Here is a 20,971-nt window from a genome sequence, read left to right as displayed (position 1 = left end):
CCAGTGCTGGACTTTAGGCATCAGTGAGATGAATATTCAGTGTTACCTAACAGGATAACTCAGAGCAAGCATCCTGTTTATATTTGGTGGTGGTGAGATTTTGATGAGATCAGGGAGTTGAAGGAGCTGTAAATGGGTTACACATGGGAGTCTTTCTCTTCTTGGTTTCCAGCTCATTTCAGGCCTGACCTGTAACAGCTTCATTGTCGTCCTTGTCTTGGGTGTTAAGCACAGCTTGACTAATACATTGCAATCCTGTCTATCTTCTTGCTATTTTTGTCTTCCTAGGGCAGGGCACCCTACCTGTAAGCTTCTTGTTGCTCTCCACCTGCCAGGGCATCCTCGGCCTCCCCACAGCAAGCCTCTGCTGCTTGAGTGCAGCCTCGTGATGCCAAAGAGGAGAAAAAAAAATAGAGACATACAGAAATTCCAACAGGAGGTAGAAAGTGTTTAAGAAAGATAAATCACTACTGTAATTTACACTTCAGGAAAACATAGCCCACCTGGGTTCTGGGTAGCCGGACATTTTGTATCTGTATTCAAGGGCCTTCCTCATTTGCTTTTAGTCTGCTTTTCTACAAAAACAAGGTGTGTGTGATCACAAAGCTGCTTTGTTCCCCTTAAGTTTTGAATCTGGTGAACAAGTTCAGCAAATTTGATGCAGGGAGAGAGGTCTCAGTGGTATTGAGTTGTACATGTTCCATGAAAATAGGAGCTGGGTAGAGCCCCTGTTAATGGATGGCCCAGAGGAAGGGCTGTGGTGTTGGCTTGCTGTTTAATATATGGTGTTGGAGGAGTGTGTCTGTACAAGAGCTCAGTCCTGAGACCTCTCTCTGTAGGAAACAGCAGAAATCTTTCTCTGGCCTTTTCTTTTTTGATTTTTTTTCATTTGGTGAGACTTGAAAATAAAAATAACTCTTTTCATCTTCAAAGAGCTTTAGAAACATCAGCTAATTAATCCTTCCCTCATCTAGTGTACTGCTTCAAGGAAAAGTGGGAAAGCAGGGATTTTTCTAAAAATGAGTGAGACAGATCCTCAGCGGACCCATCTCAGTTCTGAAGGGTCTGTGGCTGTTGCTCCACTCCAAAACATGTGGCTCTGTACCATGTTGTTGATTGTTCTTTGCTTCTGTAACAAATAAGTAAACAATGGGATTCAAGGAAACAACCAAGAAGTGTCCTCAAGTACATATGCCCCAGCTTAGGGATAAACAATCAACCTGAAAGATATGTAAATGGCTTAATCAGGAGGGCAAGAAAATGCCCATAATTAAATTTTAGGTTTTTTTAAACAATCATATATGAGATAGTAACATTTTCTCATAAATTTTCTTGCAATAAAGGCATTTCCTCTTCTCTTGATGTCCCTGAGGATCTTGCAGACAGTGTCAAAACAAGAAGCTTTAGGTAATTTTCTGGTCACTCTTGAGTGTTCTCTTCCCCCTTAGTCCAACAAACCATATGTGGGCACAGTGTCAGTCCTGACACTCATGTGACAAGTCAGTGTTGCCTTATGGATTCAGGGGCTGATGAGCACTGCACTGACAATTGTCCCTCTCCACAGGAAGAGGGAAGTTCACTATAAACCATTCTCTTGCATTTAAATGAGCTCTGTTTTCTGCTGATGGTAATTCTGACTTCTGGTCAGGAGCAACATATGCCTTGTCTGTGTGGGATGGGCATCAGTGCAAAAAGCCAGTGCTTCTGGTGGGTCTTCCCTTGCTTTCAGCCATCAGCCAAGTCTGACAGAGGTGCCTGGATCACCTCCAGTCTCAGGGATGTTCTGGAGCACATTTGACACAGTGAGTTAGCCTTGAAGGGGAGCAGATCAGCAGGTGCCATGCTTTTGGTTTTTCTTGGCAGTGTGAAGGAGGACTACACTGCCTTGGTTTCTCTGGATCCTACTTGTGCCAAGTACTTTTCTGTCAGGATCCTAAGGTGAGCATCTCCAAGCTCAACAGCATCAAAGACACTGAAGAAGCTTTCACTCTATGTTTCTTTCTCAAGAGCAATTCTGTAGTTAATTTCCTCTTGAGTCTAATCCTACTGGTTTTCTTTTTTCATTATCATTCAATGGGTGTGAACTTCTCTGTGGTCCAAAACAGAACACGCATGCAGCTCTATGTTATTGTGCTGGCTTTTGTCATGCAATCTTTTTGCTTTTGTCAGCACTTTTTTTTCTACTCCACTTTGCATCAACCCTGACTTCTATTGCAGAAATGGTTACAATTAAAAAATAATTATTTTAGAATTGTTAGAACATAAATTAATTGCAGTTTCTGGTGCGACAGGAAAAAAGCAAGAACAGAAAATACTTCCCAGCAAAGCAGAAGTTTTCCCTGTTTTATACTTTATATTTTATATATTTACTATTATTCTACAACTGGAAAGCCTGGATCCAGAAATACTGCAGAAGGATGAAGTGGTGATTACAGGATGCATGTTCTCAAAGGAAGCTATTTTAGGTTTCCTCAAAGCAAAAAAAAAAAAAAAAAAAAAAAAAAAAAACCACAAAAAAAACCCCCTGAGGCTCCCCTGAATCAGGAATCTGATGCTGCACTTTGAGTAGAAACATATCAAGTTCCATGCAAATTTGTTGTCTTCAAATGATTGTCTTACACTTCCCCTGCCCATCTCTGCATAACACACATGTTTGTGTGCATAAATACGCAATAAATTAGTCTAGAGCTGCTCTTGAAGCCATGGTTGGGTTTGCTGGACTGGTGGATAAAAAAATTCTGTTTTTTCCCTCTTTTTCCTTTTAAACGGAGGCATTCAGTTTGGGCATCAGGAAGACACAGTAAACAAGGGGCCTGGCATTGCTGTTCTTAGACAGGCACTGTTCGGAGTAGGATTGCGCTTTAGGAGTTGCTAAGCATGTTCAGCAATATTGGTATTTTGTTTCAGTTGGATGAAGAGCCAAGAGAAGTCAGAGCCCTTCATAAATGGAAGCAGTCTTCCCTCATATGCCCCTACATTACTTGTCCCTCTCTCAGGGCAGACGTAAAGAGCTGCATCCCTCCCACCTCCATCCCTCCTCTATGGGATATGGAGCTGGTCGTTTCCCGTCTCTGGTGAAGGGAAAACAGGAAAGCCCTGCAGCTCCCTTTCCCTGGCCACACCACCCTGCAGAGATCACAGAAGTGGTACCACTTAATCCTGTTGCTGCTGTAGCGTCTTGTGGGGTGGTGACAATGGGCATGAGCAAAATAGATAATTAATAAAGCAGCGGCAGTTGGCATTTGCTGCCTGGCGATGGGTGGGATGCGAGGAGAAGCGACAGGGTAATTATAGATGTGAAAAATGAGGCAGGATCACAGGGTAACCTTTCTAGGGTAGCTGTCCCGGTGATCGATGGGCCTACATTGTTTTCTCGCTAACCTTTTGGTGAACCTCCCCTTAGAACAACAGGGGAAATACAGTTATTCCCTTTCCCATCTTGTTTCTTGGTAAAGCACTGGTCTACCACCTTCTTATTGCACCCTAAATATTGCTGTGTGCTGGTAGTAAATCACAGGTGGGCAGTGAGCTGCCCCTCTGGCAGGGCCCTTCAATCCTGCCCCCATCCCGCTGGAGGCTCCTGCCCCATGTGCCGCAGGCACCAGCTCTGTCACATTTTTTAAACAAAAATGATGGCTTTCCACAGCTCCAGTGGGTGTGGGGGGAGCTGCAGGGATAGAGCTGGGGAAGGGTGCAGTGAAGGTAATGAGATGTACACTAAGGTTTTTTGATGGAGGGACAGGGAAGCTCCAAGACATTGGGGCAATAAATTCACAGGCTTAGAACTGGATGAAAGTGTCTTTAAAGGGAAGCTTTGGCCCATTTGCATCCCCTGCTGCTTGAGCAGACTGCGGTTTTACCTATCAAAGCCAAACCTGCTCTGTTTTCAGTAATTTCTAACAGAGCTCTCATGTGATGAGGTTTCTGAGAGCTGCAGTCAAGTGTACAAAGCCTGAACTCCTCTGTCAGGAGGAAGAGGGTTTGGTTCAGGCATTTCAGGGGGAAGCATATGATACACACCAGATAAAATTGCAACATGTAAAAAAAATGTAAAGAATGCCAGGAAATGTTCTTGAACCCTGCAGTTGACTTAACAAAGAGCTAAATGTTACGGCAGTGACAATAATTGAAGATAGGAATGTATACATAGGACAGCCCCTTCTTTCAAGAAAGGGTGGATCTTTGCCTTCGTGTCCTGGGAAGTACTTTGGATTGTTGTATTTATTTCTCTGGAATTAGTTACTGAACTTCCTCTCAGCCAAAAGCATTCCTGATATATGGGGATTTCTTTGCCCTTTACAAGGACAGTACCAGCTACTTACAAAACAGTGAAATTGAAAGATGACATCCGTGCTGCAGTGTGATCCAAGGACAAATTAGAAGTTAATCAGATGGGAATCAGTTCAAATTACCCCCGTGTATAGTGAAAAGTTTCTTTTGTATTCTTTTTTTTTCTGCAAGATTTGTCTTTCCAAAATTTCTGTCATAGCCACCTTAGATTTTAACATGAAGAAAATGTTTGTTTTTTCAGAGCATCGGGATAGCTTTAAGAATTTGTTTTGGCAAGAAAAAAATGAAACAGTAGAAGGAGACATTTGAAGAGTCCTAGAAACAAATATATGACTATGTGTTGACATGTTATGAAGGTGTTGGGAGCGACTCCTTACTTAAAATTGTGTCGAAATTTGCACTTACTATGGATTTAAATTCATCAGTTTCACACTTTAATGACTGAATTTAGGTTCCTGATTTGGTATAGAGATGCGTTAGAGAACAATTGAATTTTCTATGTGATGGTTTTAAATAAAGAATGAACTTAACTTTGCAGAATACTTTATTTTAAAAGTCTTTCCTCTGAGGAGATGCCTTTGTTCCTGCAGACATCATTGTTCATTCGGGACTATTTGCACACCACGCTTGCATTGTTGCTTGTATCCTGGTTTTCTGTCTGCTTTGCTAAGATGTGTGACATTAGCGGTTAAAGTCAGAGTTGTTCTTCGGCTACAGCTACAAGGGCCCTCTTCCATCTCTGGACAAGGGGGCAATTGCAGTCCTTTGTCCCTAAAATATGGTAGCTGCAGGATCTAGACTCATAGTGGTCAGGGACTGCATTTTGCTGAGGCTTGATTGTAGATCCTGTCTTAGCAGATGCTGAGCAGCAAGTCCCAGAGTTTTTCCAGGATAATGAGGGATCCCAAATTAGGCTGAAAGTTTTTTTTGTGCATGGACTGGTTTCTTCCATTTTTTTACATCATCTAGTACAGTAGGGCTCTACTTAATGCTTCCAGATGTTAGCCCTAATATAAATGTAAATAAAAATAATTTAAATTCAGAATGGATTTGTGTTTCCGCAATCTCTGCTGTGCCCTCTGCTTGTACAGGGGAATGTTGTCACCCGTTCTGCCAGCTGTGCTGACTCAAGTAGGGCTTGAGTTGAAAGTGGGAACTTTCAACTCTCTGCAGCAGGAAGAGGCAACTGGGGCAACTCTGAGGTGTCCCTGCTGTTCCCTGCCATGCAGATCTCCATGTGTGGATGAGCAGGCATTCCCAGGCTTTTCCTTAAATTCCTGCATGGACCAAGCAGGTCCTCAGAGCATAGGCAGGGTGCTGTGACTCACCAGGCAGGGCTTAAAAGTGGATTTCGGATTTCGTGTGCTGTTCCTAGCATGGCTGCTGTCTTGCTGGGTGATATCTACAGGTCATTTTGACCTAAAATTTGCCTCACCTCGGTAATACCCGTCTGTTTCGATAGAGCCTTCAAATCCATGTTGTTATTATTATTGTTATTGTTGTTATTATTATTGTTGTTGTTCCCTGCTATAATAAGTAGAAGTTGTGGTCTGACAGATACAGCACACTTTTCACAAGGACCCTGCTTCTTTTCTTGGCTTTGCTGTGCTTTCACTGTATGATCTTGGGCGAACTGCTCCACCAATCTGTTCCCCTGTCACCACACATCGTCTTAGATCATCAATTCTCTGGAGCAGACACAGTCCCTTAGCATGTTTTAGCATCTAGCATTGTGAAACTCTGGGCTCTGCCACAGCTTCTCTGTGCTGCAGAAATACAAATAGTTGTGGCTAAATAATAATAATAATAATAATAATAATAATAATAATAATAATAATAAATTTGTGTGCCTCTTCAGAGATAAGTAAAGGGCAATGCTCCTTTCTCCAAGGAGCAGGCAGGTTAAGTACTTTATTTTTGTCTTTGTCTTCTTCTAATTATAAAAAAAGAAGGCAGCCAGTAGACATGATTAAAAAAAAGAAAAAAGAAATAAAGGAAGGATGCACTAATTTGATATTTTTAGCCTCAGACCTGCTACTTGTTCTGTGAAGCCAATCATTAGGATCATGGCCTGAGTCTGGTTCGTATCCGTGTTTGCCAGGGATAGAAATCTTTTGGAGCCTTATATTGACAGTTGGCTCAGTATTCGGGCTAATCCTATAAAACCACCGTGCAGCTTGGTGCAACTTTCAGTATTTGCTGTGAACAAAAGTGTCATGAGTGTTGCAGATCAGACATGAGCAGCTTCATTTGGCCAATACGTGGCAAGGCTCTGGGTTGGGATGATAAGGGCTTGGGATGGAACTGAGCGTGGCAGAATGGCTGGAAAGAGGAGAAGTCAACTTTTGTTTGTTTCTGTGTGCTGTGGGATTTTTTTCAATTATTATTTCATTTCCAAAGAAATGCAACAGCAACAACAAAAGCTCTTAAATATTCAGCAGTGAAAACAATAGATTTGAAAAGGAAAACAAAAAGTTAGAGCCAGCTCTGGCATTGGTGGACACTTGGCTCTGAGGGAAGTGAGAACAGCTTGGATTTGCATAAATTGCATACTGCGGGTCAGAAAGCAGAGTCAGAATTATGCTTTCATCGCAGTGGCATGAATGGGAGCACATAATTGGCATTTTTCCCCTCTTGATCAGATGCCTCCTTCAGGGGATTTCTGCACCCAATACGTTGAGGCTCATCCATTCACTGCCTGGCATAGATAGGGCTTTTGTTTTCAAATTATGATTTTTCTATTCTCTGATTTCTTCCATAACCTGGGAAAGCCCCAACCCTCCCCCCATACATGGCTCTTTGTTTGGGAGAACAACCAGAGGTCACACTGCTGAATGTAGCTGTTGTTGCATCACCCCCTGTTCGTGTTTTTGTGATTCTGGCTCAGCGTGGAGCTGTCGACCCCCGGGGCGATGGTCCTGGTGCTCTGTGTTGGGCCCCTCCTCTCAAGTTTATGGAGTCCTGCATTTCTGAGTGAAAAGAGGTGAATATGATTGTGGTCAGTAGGGCTTCCTCCGGGGATGTACAAAGATGCTTGGCTGGGACAAACTTAGTAGGCTCTTGTCAAACCCAGGGCTTGGCTTTCTTTTCCATTATTTGACTTATTATCATTTTTTTGCCTTTTATGATTTCCAGATCAATCACAGCAAGGACTTGCTAGGGGATTCAGGTTCAGCAAAACATGAGTTCATGTTTAACCTGAGCTGCAGGCTCTTGTCAGGATTCAGACAGTATTTGCTTCAGATGATGTACTTGGTAAATGCTTCCAGCAAGTTCATGTGGTGCTGCTAAAAACTCACAGAATCACAGAATCACTATGTCCATCCAGACCCTGGTAGCCACATGGAAACCTTTCCAGCTGGATGCCAAGTTCCAGGTAACCCGCCCAGTGTGGTTCCTTCTCAGCACTGCTCACCCAGCACTTCCTGTCTCCCCCTGGATGCATGGTTGCAGTTTCCTTCTCCACAGAGCCACTGGCCAGACCAGGTGCCTTGTGCCCCTTTGTTCTGTCCTTTTCTGGTACCATGCCCACCCTGCTGTTTATCTCAGATCTGTTCAGCAGCAGTGTCAAAGAGCAAACAGCAACTAACAGCTATTGATGACTGAGGCCTGCTTCTTTATTTATTCACAGATAAATGTTTTAACCTGTCAGTGTTAAGAAATCACACTGATTGCAGAGATTTAGTTTTTATTCCTTAGGTCTGTTAGTCAAAAGGGCAATTCCTCCTTTAATGTCTTCCCACCATGGGCTCGGTTCCACTGTACCTTGTCCAGAAAATCTTTATTTTCAAGGCTCGGGGAAAATGATCTTTATAAAATATAAACTATGGGAATTTTCATTCCCCTCTGGCTTTAGGAGGAGGAGAGCAGCTGGTAGAGAGTGGATGAGAAAAGCTTTATCTGCTATATTTTGGTTACTGCGCTTTGAGTGATGGGTTTAATAATTGATAGAGCAATTTAGCAATGATCCATAATCCTGAAAGAAGCCTACGCTCCCCTCCCTCTCCGTCTCCCTCCCTTTCTCCTTCCCTTTGAGACTGACAGGCTGCTCTCAGTGGTTTTGTCTGCAAAATTTCATCCCTTGGTTTCTGTAAACAGCCTGACATGGGAGAGGGGGGAAAAAAAGCAAATGTTTCTAAATCTTTTGTCTTGTTTCCACAAACAGCTGCACTGCTTTTTCCAGCTCTGGGCTTCAGTCATTTATTTGCTGACACGCTCTTGCTGAAGAGAGCAGGAGGTTTTCTTTAAGGCCCTAACCTAAATGAAGTGTGTATGTACAATGTAGATAGGAGAGCAGAGAGGTGCAGAGCCTCCCAGCAGGGACCCCTCCCTCCCTGTTTAAACCCAGGCTTTGTTCATGGCCAAATCCAGCTTTCTTAATCCCAAGAAAAGTGCATAGGGATGGCAAGTGCTTGATATGTACGTGTGGTTTACTTGTAAGTCTTCCAGGATTAACCTACGGAAATTGCTTTTTCCAGGAGCCTCGTGTGGATGGTGGCAGCGAGCAGGGGGATCCTGTTGGAGTGCCTGACACGTGTCTTTGTGATTCCCCATTTTTCAAGACAGGTGCAAACCCATAGCAGCATAGGGCTGTGTTTCCAGGTGCAGGGTGTGCACCCCTTTCACAGGGGTAGGGGGTTCCTGTGTGGGACGTCCACAGTAAGTGTGGGAAGAGAGGAAAAGATGAAGCAGGAAAAGGAGACAGACAGAGTGAGCAAGAAAGAAAAAGAGACAAGGTTATAGGGACTGCGTATGTGTTGAGGCCGAGGCAGAGTGAGGAGAGGGAGGAGGTGCAGCCTGGCAGAAAGCCAGGTATAAGCAAAGTCAAGTGAGATGGATTAAATTATGTTTTTCCATATGTATTACATAGATGCCAGATTGACAACAAGTTGCAATTAAGCATGACATAAAGTCAGCTATGCACAGCTGTATTATTCCTTAAAATTACAAGGGGTGAGGTCCCTTGGGGCACAGCAGAGTTTATGGATGCTCCACCGTGGGAGGTCTCTAAGACAGGCTAGCTGAATGCTTACCAGGAGTGACACAGGCATTGCTGGGATGGCCCAGGATTGGGGCAGGGAGGGAGTGGATGACTTCCCTCTGCCTCTGACACCATCCTCTGGAATATTTTTCACCCTTCCCAGTCAACACCCGGATGGAAAATGAGCAGTGGCCAGGGGTGGGTAGTCTAGTCTGCTTCTATGAGTTATTTGCTATTAAATACCCTTAGCTAGCAATAAGAGGCTCACAAGGCTTGGTTGATAGTTACTCCAGTCAAGCTCAGAAGTAATTGTGTAACTTTCTCTCTGTTTTTAAAGGACAGAACTGTGTACACGTACACTTGATTAAAATACCTGGGAATCTACACCTGCACCATAGAAAACACTTCCAGCTGTGTAGGATTTCCCTGTATAGGAGGATCTTGGTGATCTTCCTATTGAGAAATGTATGGTTACTGGACCTTATAGAGCTAGAGAAGTTCAGGTGACAGGGAGCCCTAGGAGATAATTTAGTCCAACCTGATGGTCAAGGTAGAGTCTGCCATGAGATCAAGATCAGGACTTCATTTTGCTGGGTCTTAAAAGCCTCCAAGGTTAGCAACTGCAGAGTCCCTCAGGGCAACCTGTGCTGGTGGTTCACTTATCTGCACAGTGGAGGTGTTTTTTCCCATTCCATCCCTAGAGGGATCCTCTCCTGTTACAGTTTGTCTGTCATCTCTGCCTTCTGCTGCCCACCTGAGGGAAGAGCCTGGCACCATTTTCTGCATGTGGAGGCAGAGGAGGAGGAGCAGGCTGCTGTCATGGACACCATGGTTCTCCCTCCCCCCACTGAGGTAGCTCCAGTTCACCTTCCCACTGGGATCCCCAGACCAAGAGTGGTGTCCAGACGTGGCTGGAGATGGGTTATCACATTCCTTGGTCTGCTGGCCCTGTTTCAGGGATGCTGTTGGCCCTGCTCCTGCCAGGGTCTTCCTTTCTAGCCCACTTCCCCTTGAGTCAAGCTGCTCATGGCCATTCCAACTGAGCAGTTCCCCACTTGTCACCAGTGTTTGTCTGCCCCAGGGACCAGACCTGGCATTTCTCCTGGCTGTATTTCAGAAGGTCCATATCAGGCCATGTCTCCCACCTGTCCAGCTCCCTCTGGGTGGCAGCCCTGCCCTCACATCCATGGCCAGGTATCTCCAGTGTGGCATCACCCACAGACTGTTTGAGAATGCACTCTGCCTCTTCCTTAGGTCAGGGATAAAGATGTTAAATGAGATCAGTCTGGGATAAACCCCTGAGGTACCTCACTGGTTACTGGCCTCCAGTTTATATTTATGTCCTGTAACATAAACCATCAGCAAGGGCTGAGTGGATCCAGCTTCCAGTCTTTTGAGCTGATTCAGATATTTTTTGAAGTGTTGCAGACTAATCTTGAGGGATGGGCAAGAGCAAAGTGAGCAGCGCAGTGTTGGAGCTCCCTTCTAGTGGTGGTTGTACAAGCGTCCTGGCAGCCCTGGAAATGGCTCTGGTTGCACCCACAGTCCTTCCCAGAAACCAGGTGTACCTGTGTTCAACCTGTGAAATACAGAGCCTGCTAGGAGGCCCTGTAGTGGCACTGTCCTTCTTTATCACTCAAACCAATACATCTTTGCAGGCAAACAATTAATACACTATGACCATATGTGTGGCATTTCTCTGTGGTCCTTTCCCTCCCTCAGGAATAACCCTGTGCTGACTGACCTCTCTATGGTTGGAAATTTATGCTGGAATCTGAAAGGCATAGTGTGCCTGCATATTGTGGGATGAGTCCGGACTCCCAGGGCTGTCCCTTGCTCAGGGATGCAGGAGAAATGCAGAAGTCCAGCAATGAGAATGAGCCCAGCATTTCCAACAGGAGCTGTTGGTGGTTGTAGGTGTGTTAAGCTCTGGCCCTGGTGGCTGCCTTTTTCACAGATGCAAAAGTCTGCAGATGCCCAGCCCCGGAGTCCTGGGGATCATCCATATTTTATATCTGCATCCCTTCTGGGTGTCTGTGAGTGGAGAGGTGGAAGGGTGAGGGAAATAGCAACTGGAGCATTTTTACTCCCAGAATATGAGCCTGTCTCTTTTTACATCCATTCACTAAAAAAATTATTTAGAGTCTGAGAAGTACAGAGGAACAAAAAAAAAAGGTTCCCTGTACATTCCACCTCCATTACCTAAGAGTTCAAGGTACTTTGCATTCTATAGTACATGGCAATAAAAGGTGGACACCTCCACAAAATACAAGAGTCAAGTGAGCAGGTATGAGAAAGAGTCCATAAGGATGCCAAAGAAAGTGTTCATCTGAGAGGAAGATAGAGCTCCAGCATTTGAATAAAAACTCCTTTGTAAGACACACAAAGGATGCAGTTCCTTGTCCTCACAAGAGGTATTTTGGTGCATGGGAGAGCATGATGTGCTCCTCCTGAGTGGGGTGAAGTCCTGGGTGTGCAGCTGGTCAGTGCATCCCTGCTTGGGCAGAGGAGCTCAGCTCCTGCCTCTCTGCCTCTGCCCAGGGCTTCCTGAGTGGAGATGTGAAAGCTGCTGCTTCCCAGAATTGAGGCTTTAGCAAGTGAGACAGGACCTGTGTGTACCAGCTCAGAGACCTCTTCACTGGAGCTCTGTCTGCACTGCCTGCAGCTGCCCCCAACCTTCTTCTGGAAGCAGGAACACTCTCTGCTGAAGGTGCCAGCAAGTATCCCATTTTGAGTTATATTTTTGTCTCAGATATATACTTGTCCATGAAGGACTCTGCTGAGACTATCACACTTGGCCATGGGATCCTACCAGAGGTGGTAAATTATCCCAGAGGAGGGCAGTTTGCAGGGAAGTTTTAAAATTCAGAAAGAACCCAGCACTCTTAATCCAAGTCTGTGGAAATGAATTTTTTTGGCATTTGTTTTTAATGTCCTGTGATGTGTGGGTGAAAAAGCCAGCAAGCTAGACTAGTAATTAATTTTCCTGACAGAAACACCAGACAATGAAATTACCCTGCCACAAAGCAGGGTTGCTAAAGTAAATACTCTGCCAGCAGCAGGCCTGAAAGCAAGACAGGGTCGTGTGTGAGGTGCAAGCAAATGGTGAAATGGCATTTCTGCCTCTGGGGACCTGCTGGTGCTGCCAGCACGGGGACCCTGGTGTGCTGGGGCACTGGCACTGGCAGCTCTCTGGTGTACACAGGCACATTCAAGCTGGGCTCCAAAGGATGGGGCACTGACTGGACTCACTGCTGAGCTGAGAAGCAGGTCACCCTTTGCTGTCCAGGCAAGTAATTTGGTTGGAAGCAGGTAGGAGGTGTGGGAAGTGGGGCTAGGATGGCTGCTTTTGTCCTGGAGATAGAGGCTCTTGGCAGGGCTCTTCAGTCTTCCCCAGGCTGGTGGCAAGTGGCTTCTAAACCTTTGGTCTGTGCTGGTGTGATTTGTGTGAGCTGTAGAACAGGTTGTGCCTGTGCATGCCGAAGGGGAGTGCCTTTTGTTGGAAGACATCGAGGGCAGCTCATGGGAGAGGAAGGACAGGAGGGCAAAGTTTTATGTTTTCCTTCTGCGTGCCTTGTACTGGAGGCAGGAGTTACTGTGCCAGGAGTGGTGCAGATGCACAGCCAAGCAATGGGTGGAGGGTGGGAAATGGGGATGTTCTTGCATGTATTGAGGTATCTGGCAGCTGGCTCCACTGTGTGCTGTCAGACAAGATCCCTCACCACAGTCGAAAGGTTTGGTGAGTCTGTGTTAAAAAACCTGTATTGTTGGTACAGAAAATACTTCTCTGTGCAGTCATGGAGAGATCTGCTGAAGATCTCAGTGCTGTTTGGGAGGATCTGCTGCCGTGTGAATCGTCCTTCCAATTTATGATTGCAATACTCGGATGTGCACACTTTCATAGTGCATTTTCCCTTGTTACACAGTGCTAGCAGCTGCAGAATGGAGAAATCCCACACAAGGACTGTTTAGGACATGGATCCTGTTTTCTTTCCTTTTGGGAAAGAGAATTACACCATTTTTATTGCTGAGATAAATCTGAGTGCTTTTAGGAAAACAAGGGTCATTTGTGGAGTGGACTGCATGCACATTTTAGGACAAGAGTTATTTAATGTATTAATTATCTGTAAAAAGTGCTGGACCAGTAGTGAAGTGTTTAAACATGCAGCTATCACATACTGGCTTAGGTTAGACTGCAGAAAAGAGTGAGGGGCATTTAAAGGACTTGATCTAGATTACAGAAAACATTATGCCAGATCAGTGCAGTACCGAAAGGCAGTAAACACTGGGAGAGAAAAAATGAACTATTTCTGCATAATTCTGTGTCCTAAATTAACTGCAGCTTCTCTGGAGAAAGTACTGTGTGTCTCAGAGGATCTCCCAGATAAAACATCTGCTGAAATGCCTTGTGTCACTCCAAAAGCAAACAAAATATTAAGCTTAGGGAAGACTGGAACGCGAAAGCATTCTGCAAATAGTGTAAAATAAGTCTGGGGAATATCCTTGTGTTTAACTCTTTCTAGGTCTGTTCAGCCTGTCTCCAAGCAGTCAGGAAGAGGAGTTGCAGGGTCAGGCAGTGGAAGTGGATTGAAACATCCATGGGATGGTACACTGAGAAGGCAGAAGTTGCTGCAGACAAGGAAGAACAGGGCGGAGATGTAAAAACAGCTTGTGGTAAAGGACAGGTGATTCAATCACTTCCATCTTCACCTTTAGACCAATCTATGTGAACATAAAGTGAGAGGTGACAAATGTAAACCTGGTGAAGGAAAATCAAGCTTTAAACAGCTGAGCTAAGATGCTACTGAAAGAAGAAGGTTGCATGTGGAACTTTGTGCCACAACATGCAATGGAAGTCAAGATCTCACCTTGCCTTTAAAAATTGACATACTTACGTTAAAAAAGAGAGGAGTTGCACATGTTAGATACCATGTGCAGAAAGAGGTATGCATCCATAACTGAGTATAAAGAATGATATCTACCACAGTGGAGATTCAAAGGTATTTTATCAGTGGACAGGTTATTTCATTACTGAGCTCGTAGCATCCTGCACCAAAATGCTTGGCATTGGCCATTTCTTTTTTACAAACAGGCAGAGCACTGCTCCTGCTGACTGCAGCTCCCTCTTTCCCACAGCAAACAGGAGGTATCTGCTGGCTGAAAATCTGTAATCCTGTGTGGTGTCCACTACCTGTTGTTCTTGAGGTGTCCTAATGATTATTTAATTAACAAGATCTTTTTGTCTTAGGGTCACTCCCTCTCCATGGAAAATCACGATGATTACATGAAGGCTGATTACATGAAGCCACCACAGTAAGTGGTGGCTGTGGTGTACATAAGGCACCATATCACCTCAATCCAGCCCCTTCTCACAGACATTCTCACCATTGTTAGAATTCATAGAATGAGTAGTGTTCTATTTAGTTGCATTCTTTGTGTTTAAATAATATGGACATAAGATTTGTGCTTTTCTTCCCAATGGCTAAGATGGAAAACTTCTTCTGCATTTAAAAAATAAATTCTCTCCTTATTACTGCACTCCAGAAAGTGGAGCTTTCAGGAAAACCCACTGGACAGCCAAAGACTCAGGAGAAAAAAAAATTAAGAGATTTTGGAACCTCAAATTCTAGGTCATCCCTTCTAGCAGGGGTCTGAACGTGTTGGCAGCACAAGTGTGGGGAGAGAGGAAGGGAGATGTGTGCTGCATATGACAGCAGTGCAAGTGATTTTTATGCACAAGGAATTTTCCACAAAAAATCATGTTGGGAATATCCCTGTAGTCCACCCCTCCTCTTGAGTTAGTGGGAGGGATTTGAAGTTGAGGCGATTCGTGGCTGAGCTCTCATTAGTGACCAGGGACATTTCGTTCACAATGTGGAAGGCAGGCAGGGAGAGGCAGATGGCTTTGAATGCAGGATTTACATAGTAATGAGATTCAGGTCACCATAGCTGTCTTTTTCTCTCTGCATTTTGTCTAGGTGTCGAGTAATGTGTAGGGATGACAGGGATGACGGAATAGGGAGGAAAAGAGGGAAATTAACCCCTTGTTCATGAGGAGAGATTGCTGTTAGAATAAAGAGTTTGTCACAGTGGGTTAAAGAGCACAAGGATATGACAATGATAAGCATAGATGAAGCTAGAAGGACTAAAGTTAGCTACTTTTTAAGTTTCTGACTTGTTGGGGTTTTTTTTGTTTTTTGGGGTTTGTTTGTTTGTTTGTTTTGGGGTTTTTTTTGGTGTTTTGTTTTGTTTTGTGGGAATGACACTAAGAACTCTAAAATCTCAGAATTTCCTGTAAGTTTTTACGTTCTGCATTGCTGGTTTAAGAAGAAGTAGTTTGGGACTTTTATCATTACAAGTCCCCTCAAAACTAAGGGGGTTTGTGGCGCATGGATTCTTGCTACAGGGTCTTTGCTTCTTTGGAAAAAAAATACCATTTTGCTTGGTTTCTTGGCTAAATACTTGTCTTGACATGACTATATAATGGCGTGATTAAAACATAATATTTTCCACTGCAATTGGTAATCCTTAGTATGATCTCACTAGTGTCAGATCTTATCCTGATGACAAATGGGGAACTGGGAACCATGGGTCCTATTTCGAGCTTTGGATGGTGGCACTTCATTTGCTCAATAGCCAACCTCAGGCATTTCCAAAATATGCATAAGGGCTTGAGAAATCCCAAGGCTATATTTAAAATGATGAAAGATTTAAGGCAGTGTGTGTTTCTTTTATCTGTCTTTTGCTTTTTCTTTCTTTATAGTTAGAGGAGTATGGGCAAGTAAGTTATTCTTCCTGCTGTACATCCCATGAAACCAAAAGCTGGGGCTTTAGAAGCATTGCAAGAACAGGAGAGAAGCTTTAGGAGATCCTTGTATAAATAGGAGCTGTGTCATATAACTGCATGTGGACATCTAGGCAGAAGTGGGATAAGTAAGGAAGGTGTTTGTGTGTATAAGGTTTTCAGTATTTGGGAAATATTTTTGATTCTTTCACACAGAAGTTTTTGAAATGCAGAATGTTTGGGGCACATAGGTCAGGATTCATCTTGTCTCACCTTGGCCACTGGAGTTGAGCAAGTTCGTCTAACCTCATCCTACAGACCTTGTCAGCATCAGTGGAGGAGGATTCCAAGCAGCTCAAGGCAGTGGGACAGATTCCTCCTGGAAGAGGAGGGAGCAGAGGTGCTTTGGTGGCATCTCCAGGAGCCAGCAATAAATGCATAGCCAGAGAGCTGCTGCATTTTGGCTGTTTGGGCTGAAAGTGAAAAAGAAATCTAATCAGGCGCCTGGGACAGACTGGGAAAGGAAGGCTTCTTGGCTACTTCTTCCTGAGGAAAAGGCTTAGGTCTAATAGATCTAATTACATTATTTATTTGTTTTATTGTTACAGCCATTTGTTTAAAAAGTCAGTAATCCTTTTATACCAGTCCTGTAATGATTATTTAATGTCTGGCTGCTTGTGAACCCACAGAGCTGTGTGAACAGAGGATGCTTCACAACAGGGGATCTGCACAGTTCTCCACAGGACAGGGAGCTGGGCCTGAGAGCCTCGAGTGGGGGCCTTGATTGGGTGCCTTCATAATCCCACTTGCTGGATGAAAGCAGTTGTAGTTCCCTTCTTTACAAAATGCTGCCAGATGTAGGGCTGTCTCTTGGCTGTATATGGCCACAGTACTCTTCTGTAAGGCTAAATATTCACCGACTAATGTTTGGTTAGCAGGCACTGTGCCAGTGACCAGTGTGTCCCCCAGCTCTGTCAGAGCAGTGACACTTGTTGGTGGCAGCTCTGTGAGTGTCACAAAGGGCACCAGCTGCCCAACACCCGCTGAGAGCTCTGCTCCCCTTGCTGATGTTTTCTAATCTCTTCCTTTGCAGAGCCCCTGAAATCATCCTCGGTTTACCCTTTTGTGAAGCAATCGATATGTGGTCATTGGGATGTGTCATTGCAGAGCTGTTCTTGGGCTGGCCCTTGTACCCAGGAGCTTCAGAGTACGATCAGGTGGGTGTGGGTATTGCCCTGGGTGCTGGTAAGTGCACACGTCTTTTCCCCTTCTCTTGTCAGAGTGAGCGAATGCCAACTTTTTCACTTTTGCCAATGATGGATCTGTAATTCTAGCTCTCCCAAGTCAACATTGTCATTATCCACCTGGGTATTTGTTCCAGGTAACCAGTGTGCAGCTTGGCATGCTGGCTTTTAAAAGACTTGAGTGAAGTCTCCATGAAGATTCAACGCTGCCATTGACTGAAGAGCTCTGTACATGTCCCTCCTCACTGAGCAGAGCAGGCACCCGTTCTCTCAAGTGCAGTATAAAGCCTTATTTGTTAGAAGAAACTGCATGAACTCAGCTGCATTTCATAACCCCTTTTATGAGAGTGCATATTAAAAGCAATGACAAGAAGGAGAACGTTGGCATTGATGTAGGTTTCCAGTTAATATAAGCTGTCGTCCCTTTTCTCCCTATAGGCTTTTATGCCCTTTTTGTAGTCCTAAAACTGATAATGCAGCGGCAGCTAGAGCCAGGGCTGTAGAATACTTTGCATTCCCATAGTATTCTTGAGGCTGATCTTAGCTGTCTGCAAATGCAGCCTGAAAAGCGTCTTTTTTCTTTTAGGAAAAAAATGTTTAAGAAAGGGGGAAAAAAAAAAGGCAGAAAAATACATAAGTTTTTCACATACTGAAATATTTTCTTGACTTTTCTTTTGAAACCAGTATTTTTTTAATCAGAGCGCTAAAGGTAAAATTCGGCAGGGGAAATAACTTACAGCAAAGAGCAGGGCTATTAGTGACTCTAAAGGAAATCAAATTTAGCTGAGAAACTTATAAGTGTTTGAAAATCACATACCAAGCATGAAAAGTAGATTTCTTTCTCTTCCCCATTACACCCCAAAAGCCATAAAACACACAGCTGGAAAAGAAATCACCAATACCTTACTGGCCAGCTTAACTGCCCAGCACAAAGCTTTCTCTGGTAAAGTGTGACAGGGGCTCCTGGGGAGCTGGGAAAGAGATAGGAGCTGATCCTGGCTGCTGGCTGCAGCACTGGCACTGGGTTGGAGGCAGGATCCTGCTGCCTCTCAAGTGTGTGAGCTCTGAGGAGCTGAACAAGCCATGCACAGTGAACTGGGACCTGAGTGCTTGGAAGTGACTGAAAGCACGGCTGCTTTTTATGCCTTCAATTTGTTAATGTTTTTATCCTTCTCTGTTTCTTCTCTCAAAAACACTTTCCATTCTTCCCTAGCATTTTTGAGAGTAGGTGACTGGTTTTAATAGTTTTGCAGAGTTTGCAGCAATTTTGCAGAATGAAGCCATGCAGGAGTCAGTAGGTGCCAAAGTTAAGGTTGTGTGTGGCACCTCAGGCATGTGTGACATCGGTCTTTAATTCTGTAATCACAGACTCTTTCTCCTTTATAAATAAATAAAGGTTTGAAATCCTGGAAACACAAATGGAGTATCTTTTAGCTCTATGGGTGCCAATGAGGTCAGACTTGTGGATGCAACCCAAATAACATCATGTAGTCAGTAGAGACAAGTACTTTCCATACCATGAGGGCGTCAGTTGGTTTGAGTGTATATTTCACCTTAGTTCAAAGGCAGTCACTTCATAATCCTCTGTTTGGAACTTCAGAGTGTTCCTAGGACAGGTTGTGTTCTCAGATGGAAGAAGATTGAGAAAAATCAGCAAAAGTTAGAGAGCAAATATCAAATTGCTGAAATGACTTCCTGGAGAGAAGAGGGTGCAAAGTGTTGAGACATGCCATTGAAATTGCTGTTTGGGTCCTTCTCTTTGAACTTTAAACATTTAGGAACTTTCCACTTTTCATCCATAGGCCTTGTGGGAGTGCACTCCAAGGGTGAGTTTCCAGTGATGTATGTGATAAATGGAGGTAACTCCATTCAGAAATTTTCTTCCTCTAATTCCTTGTACTAAGTTTTTCAGGGTGAAGTTTCTCTACATGCTACATCTTCTTTTTTTGTTGGTTCAAATGCCTCCTGAACTCCTTCAAGGAAGACCTCCAGAGATCTCCACAGGACAAACAGTGACCTCTCATCCTTCTCTTACAGATTCGCTACATTTCACAGACGCAGGGCTTACCAGCAGAGTATTTGTTAAGTGCAGGGACAAAGACAACGAGGTTTTTCAACAGGGATACAGACTCACCATATCCCTTGTGGAGGCTGAAGGTAGGAAGACATTCCCTTGTTTCTTTTACCTTGCAGTTGTTGGTTGGATGGAAGGAGACATTCAGGTCACCTCAGAGCCTAAGTTTCTACTTGCATTGCAGCACAGACATAGGGGTGGGTACTGCCCAAGGTAAAACTGACATCCCCAAAATTTTGAGCTTATAATACACCTGCTTGGCATTGCAATGTAGGAAATTTAAGTCCAGAGTTGACCTGGAAATCTCCCTCTAAGTAGTCAGTGATTTGGTGTGTAGTGGACAGACTTTGCTCTAACTCACTGTGGGGAGAAAAAAAGGCAAGCATTTTAATTCTACAGTCAAAACCTCTAGTAAAGCAGGTGGGCCCTGAGTGTCCTATGCCAGTGGGTTTGGCTGCATGCTGTCCCCAAGGAGAAAGGCCAGTGGGCTTCTGGCTGGGATGGGATGCTGTACGTCATGCCAGGGTGGATGTAAGAGACCACCATAGTTGGGAGGACCCTCAGAAGTGAAATAGAAGAGATAAATCACCTTGATACATAAAAGGTGTCACATAACCATGGTGGAGATCATGTAAATGGTGTCTGGTCAGGCAAGAGAGGCATGATGGTCCCTGATAAGGACAGGATGAGGCACATGTGGGAAGTGGCACATAATGTGCCCTGGTTGCAGGGCAGTGTTGGTTAATGCCCGTGTCCTGTTTTGAGCAGACACCAGATGATCATGAGGCAGAGACGGGGATTAAGTCAAAGGAAGCAAGAAAGTATATTTTCAACTGTTTGGATGATATGGCACAGGTAAGAGCATTGGTGAGTAACCAGCAAGACTGTTCACATACTTTCCAGCAACACTAAGAAAAGGGAATTATGGAAGTTCTCTGAGTATCCTGTTCTGGGGCCAGCTCCTGAAAAACACCAGGATTATGCCTACCAACTTCACTGTTACGTGCTGCTTTGTAGGAGTGACTGCACACAGGGGGATGTGTGCTGTAGTAAAGCAGCCTTGGAAAGTGGCTAAGGCACGTCTCTGAGAGTTGAAATCCTGCATTTTCTCTTGTCTCTCCAGTGCTCTTCTGTATGACTGTTGGCAAGTCACTTGCTTTCTCTGTGCTTTAATATTTCCATTTGTTAAAGCGTGACAGTGGAAATATTCACCATGGCCACAGAAGAATGTGCTTGCTGTAAAACGTGGCTGGCTGGGGGAAGAATGGGAAGCACTAATTCACTGTGTCAGGTCCATGTCGTGAGAGCTAATCCCAGCATAACCACTCCTGTGACAGGAGTTTGTGCTGACAAACCAGTGTGCAAAACTGATCCACCACTAGCACCAAACTGGAGTTTGTGCTAGCAAGGTCTAGATGTTGTAGCAAGTAAAACATGTAAACGTGCAGGAATGGAGGACTCGAATCTGAGGAGACTGGATAATTAATGAAATAATAGAACAAGTATTTTTTTTTCCCTGGGACCTGATAGATGAATGGGATGTTTCTCATAAACCTACTGACAATTTTTATCTATTTTATATATTTTTTGCTCATAGG

The 20,971-nt window shown here is 44.3% G+C and overlaps 1 protein-coding gene across 3 annotated transcripts in view; it reads left to right on the top strand.

Moving 5' to 3' along the window:
* HIPK2 (homeodomain interacting protein kinase 2) overlaps positions 1-20,971 on the top strand; it is a 137,106-nt gene that overhangs the window by 75,007 nt on the left and 41,128 nt on the right. For all 3 annotated transcript variants that reach the window (XM_021536531.3, XM_021536501.4, XM_021536513.4), the window contains exons 3-5: positions 17,149-17,272; positions 19,337-19,456; positions 20,142-20,228. In XM_021536531.3, the coding sequence (XP_021392206.1) occupies positions 17,149-17,272; positions 19,337-19,456; positions 20,142-20,228 (331 nt within the window). The remainder of the gene's footprint in view (positions 1-17,148; positions 17,273-19,336; positions 19,457-20,141; positions 20,229-20,971) is intronic.

Source organism: Lonchura striata, chromosome 1A (assembly GCF_050655825.1).
Source record: "Lonchura striata isolate lonStrDom1 chromosome 1A, ASM5065582v1, whole genome shotgun sequence".
Taxonomy (NCBI): domain Eukaryota; kingdom Metazoa; phylum Chordata; class Aves; order Passeriformes; family Estrildidae; genus Lonchura; species Lonchura striata.
The sequence above is the reverse complement of the archived record's forward strand: the minus strand, read 5'-3'. Positions and strand labels throughout refer to the sequence as shown.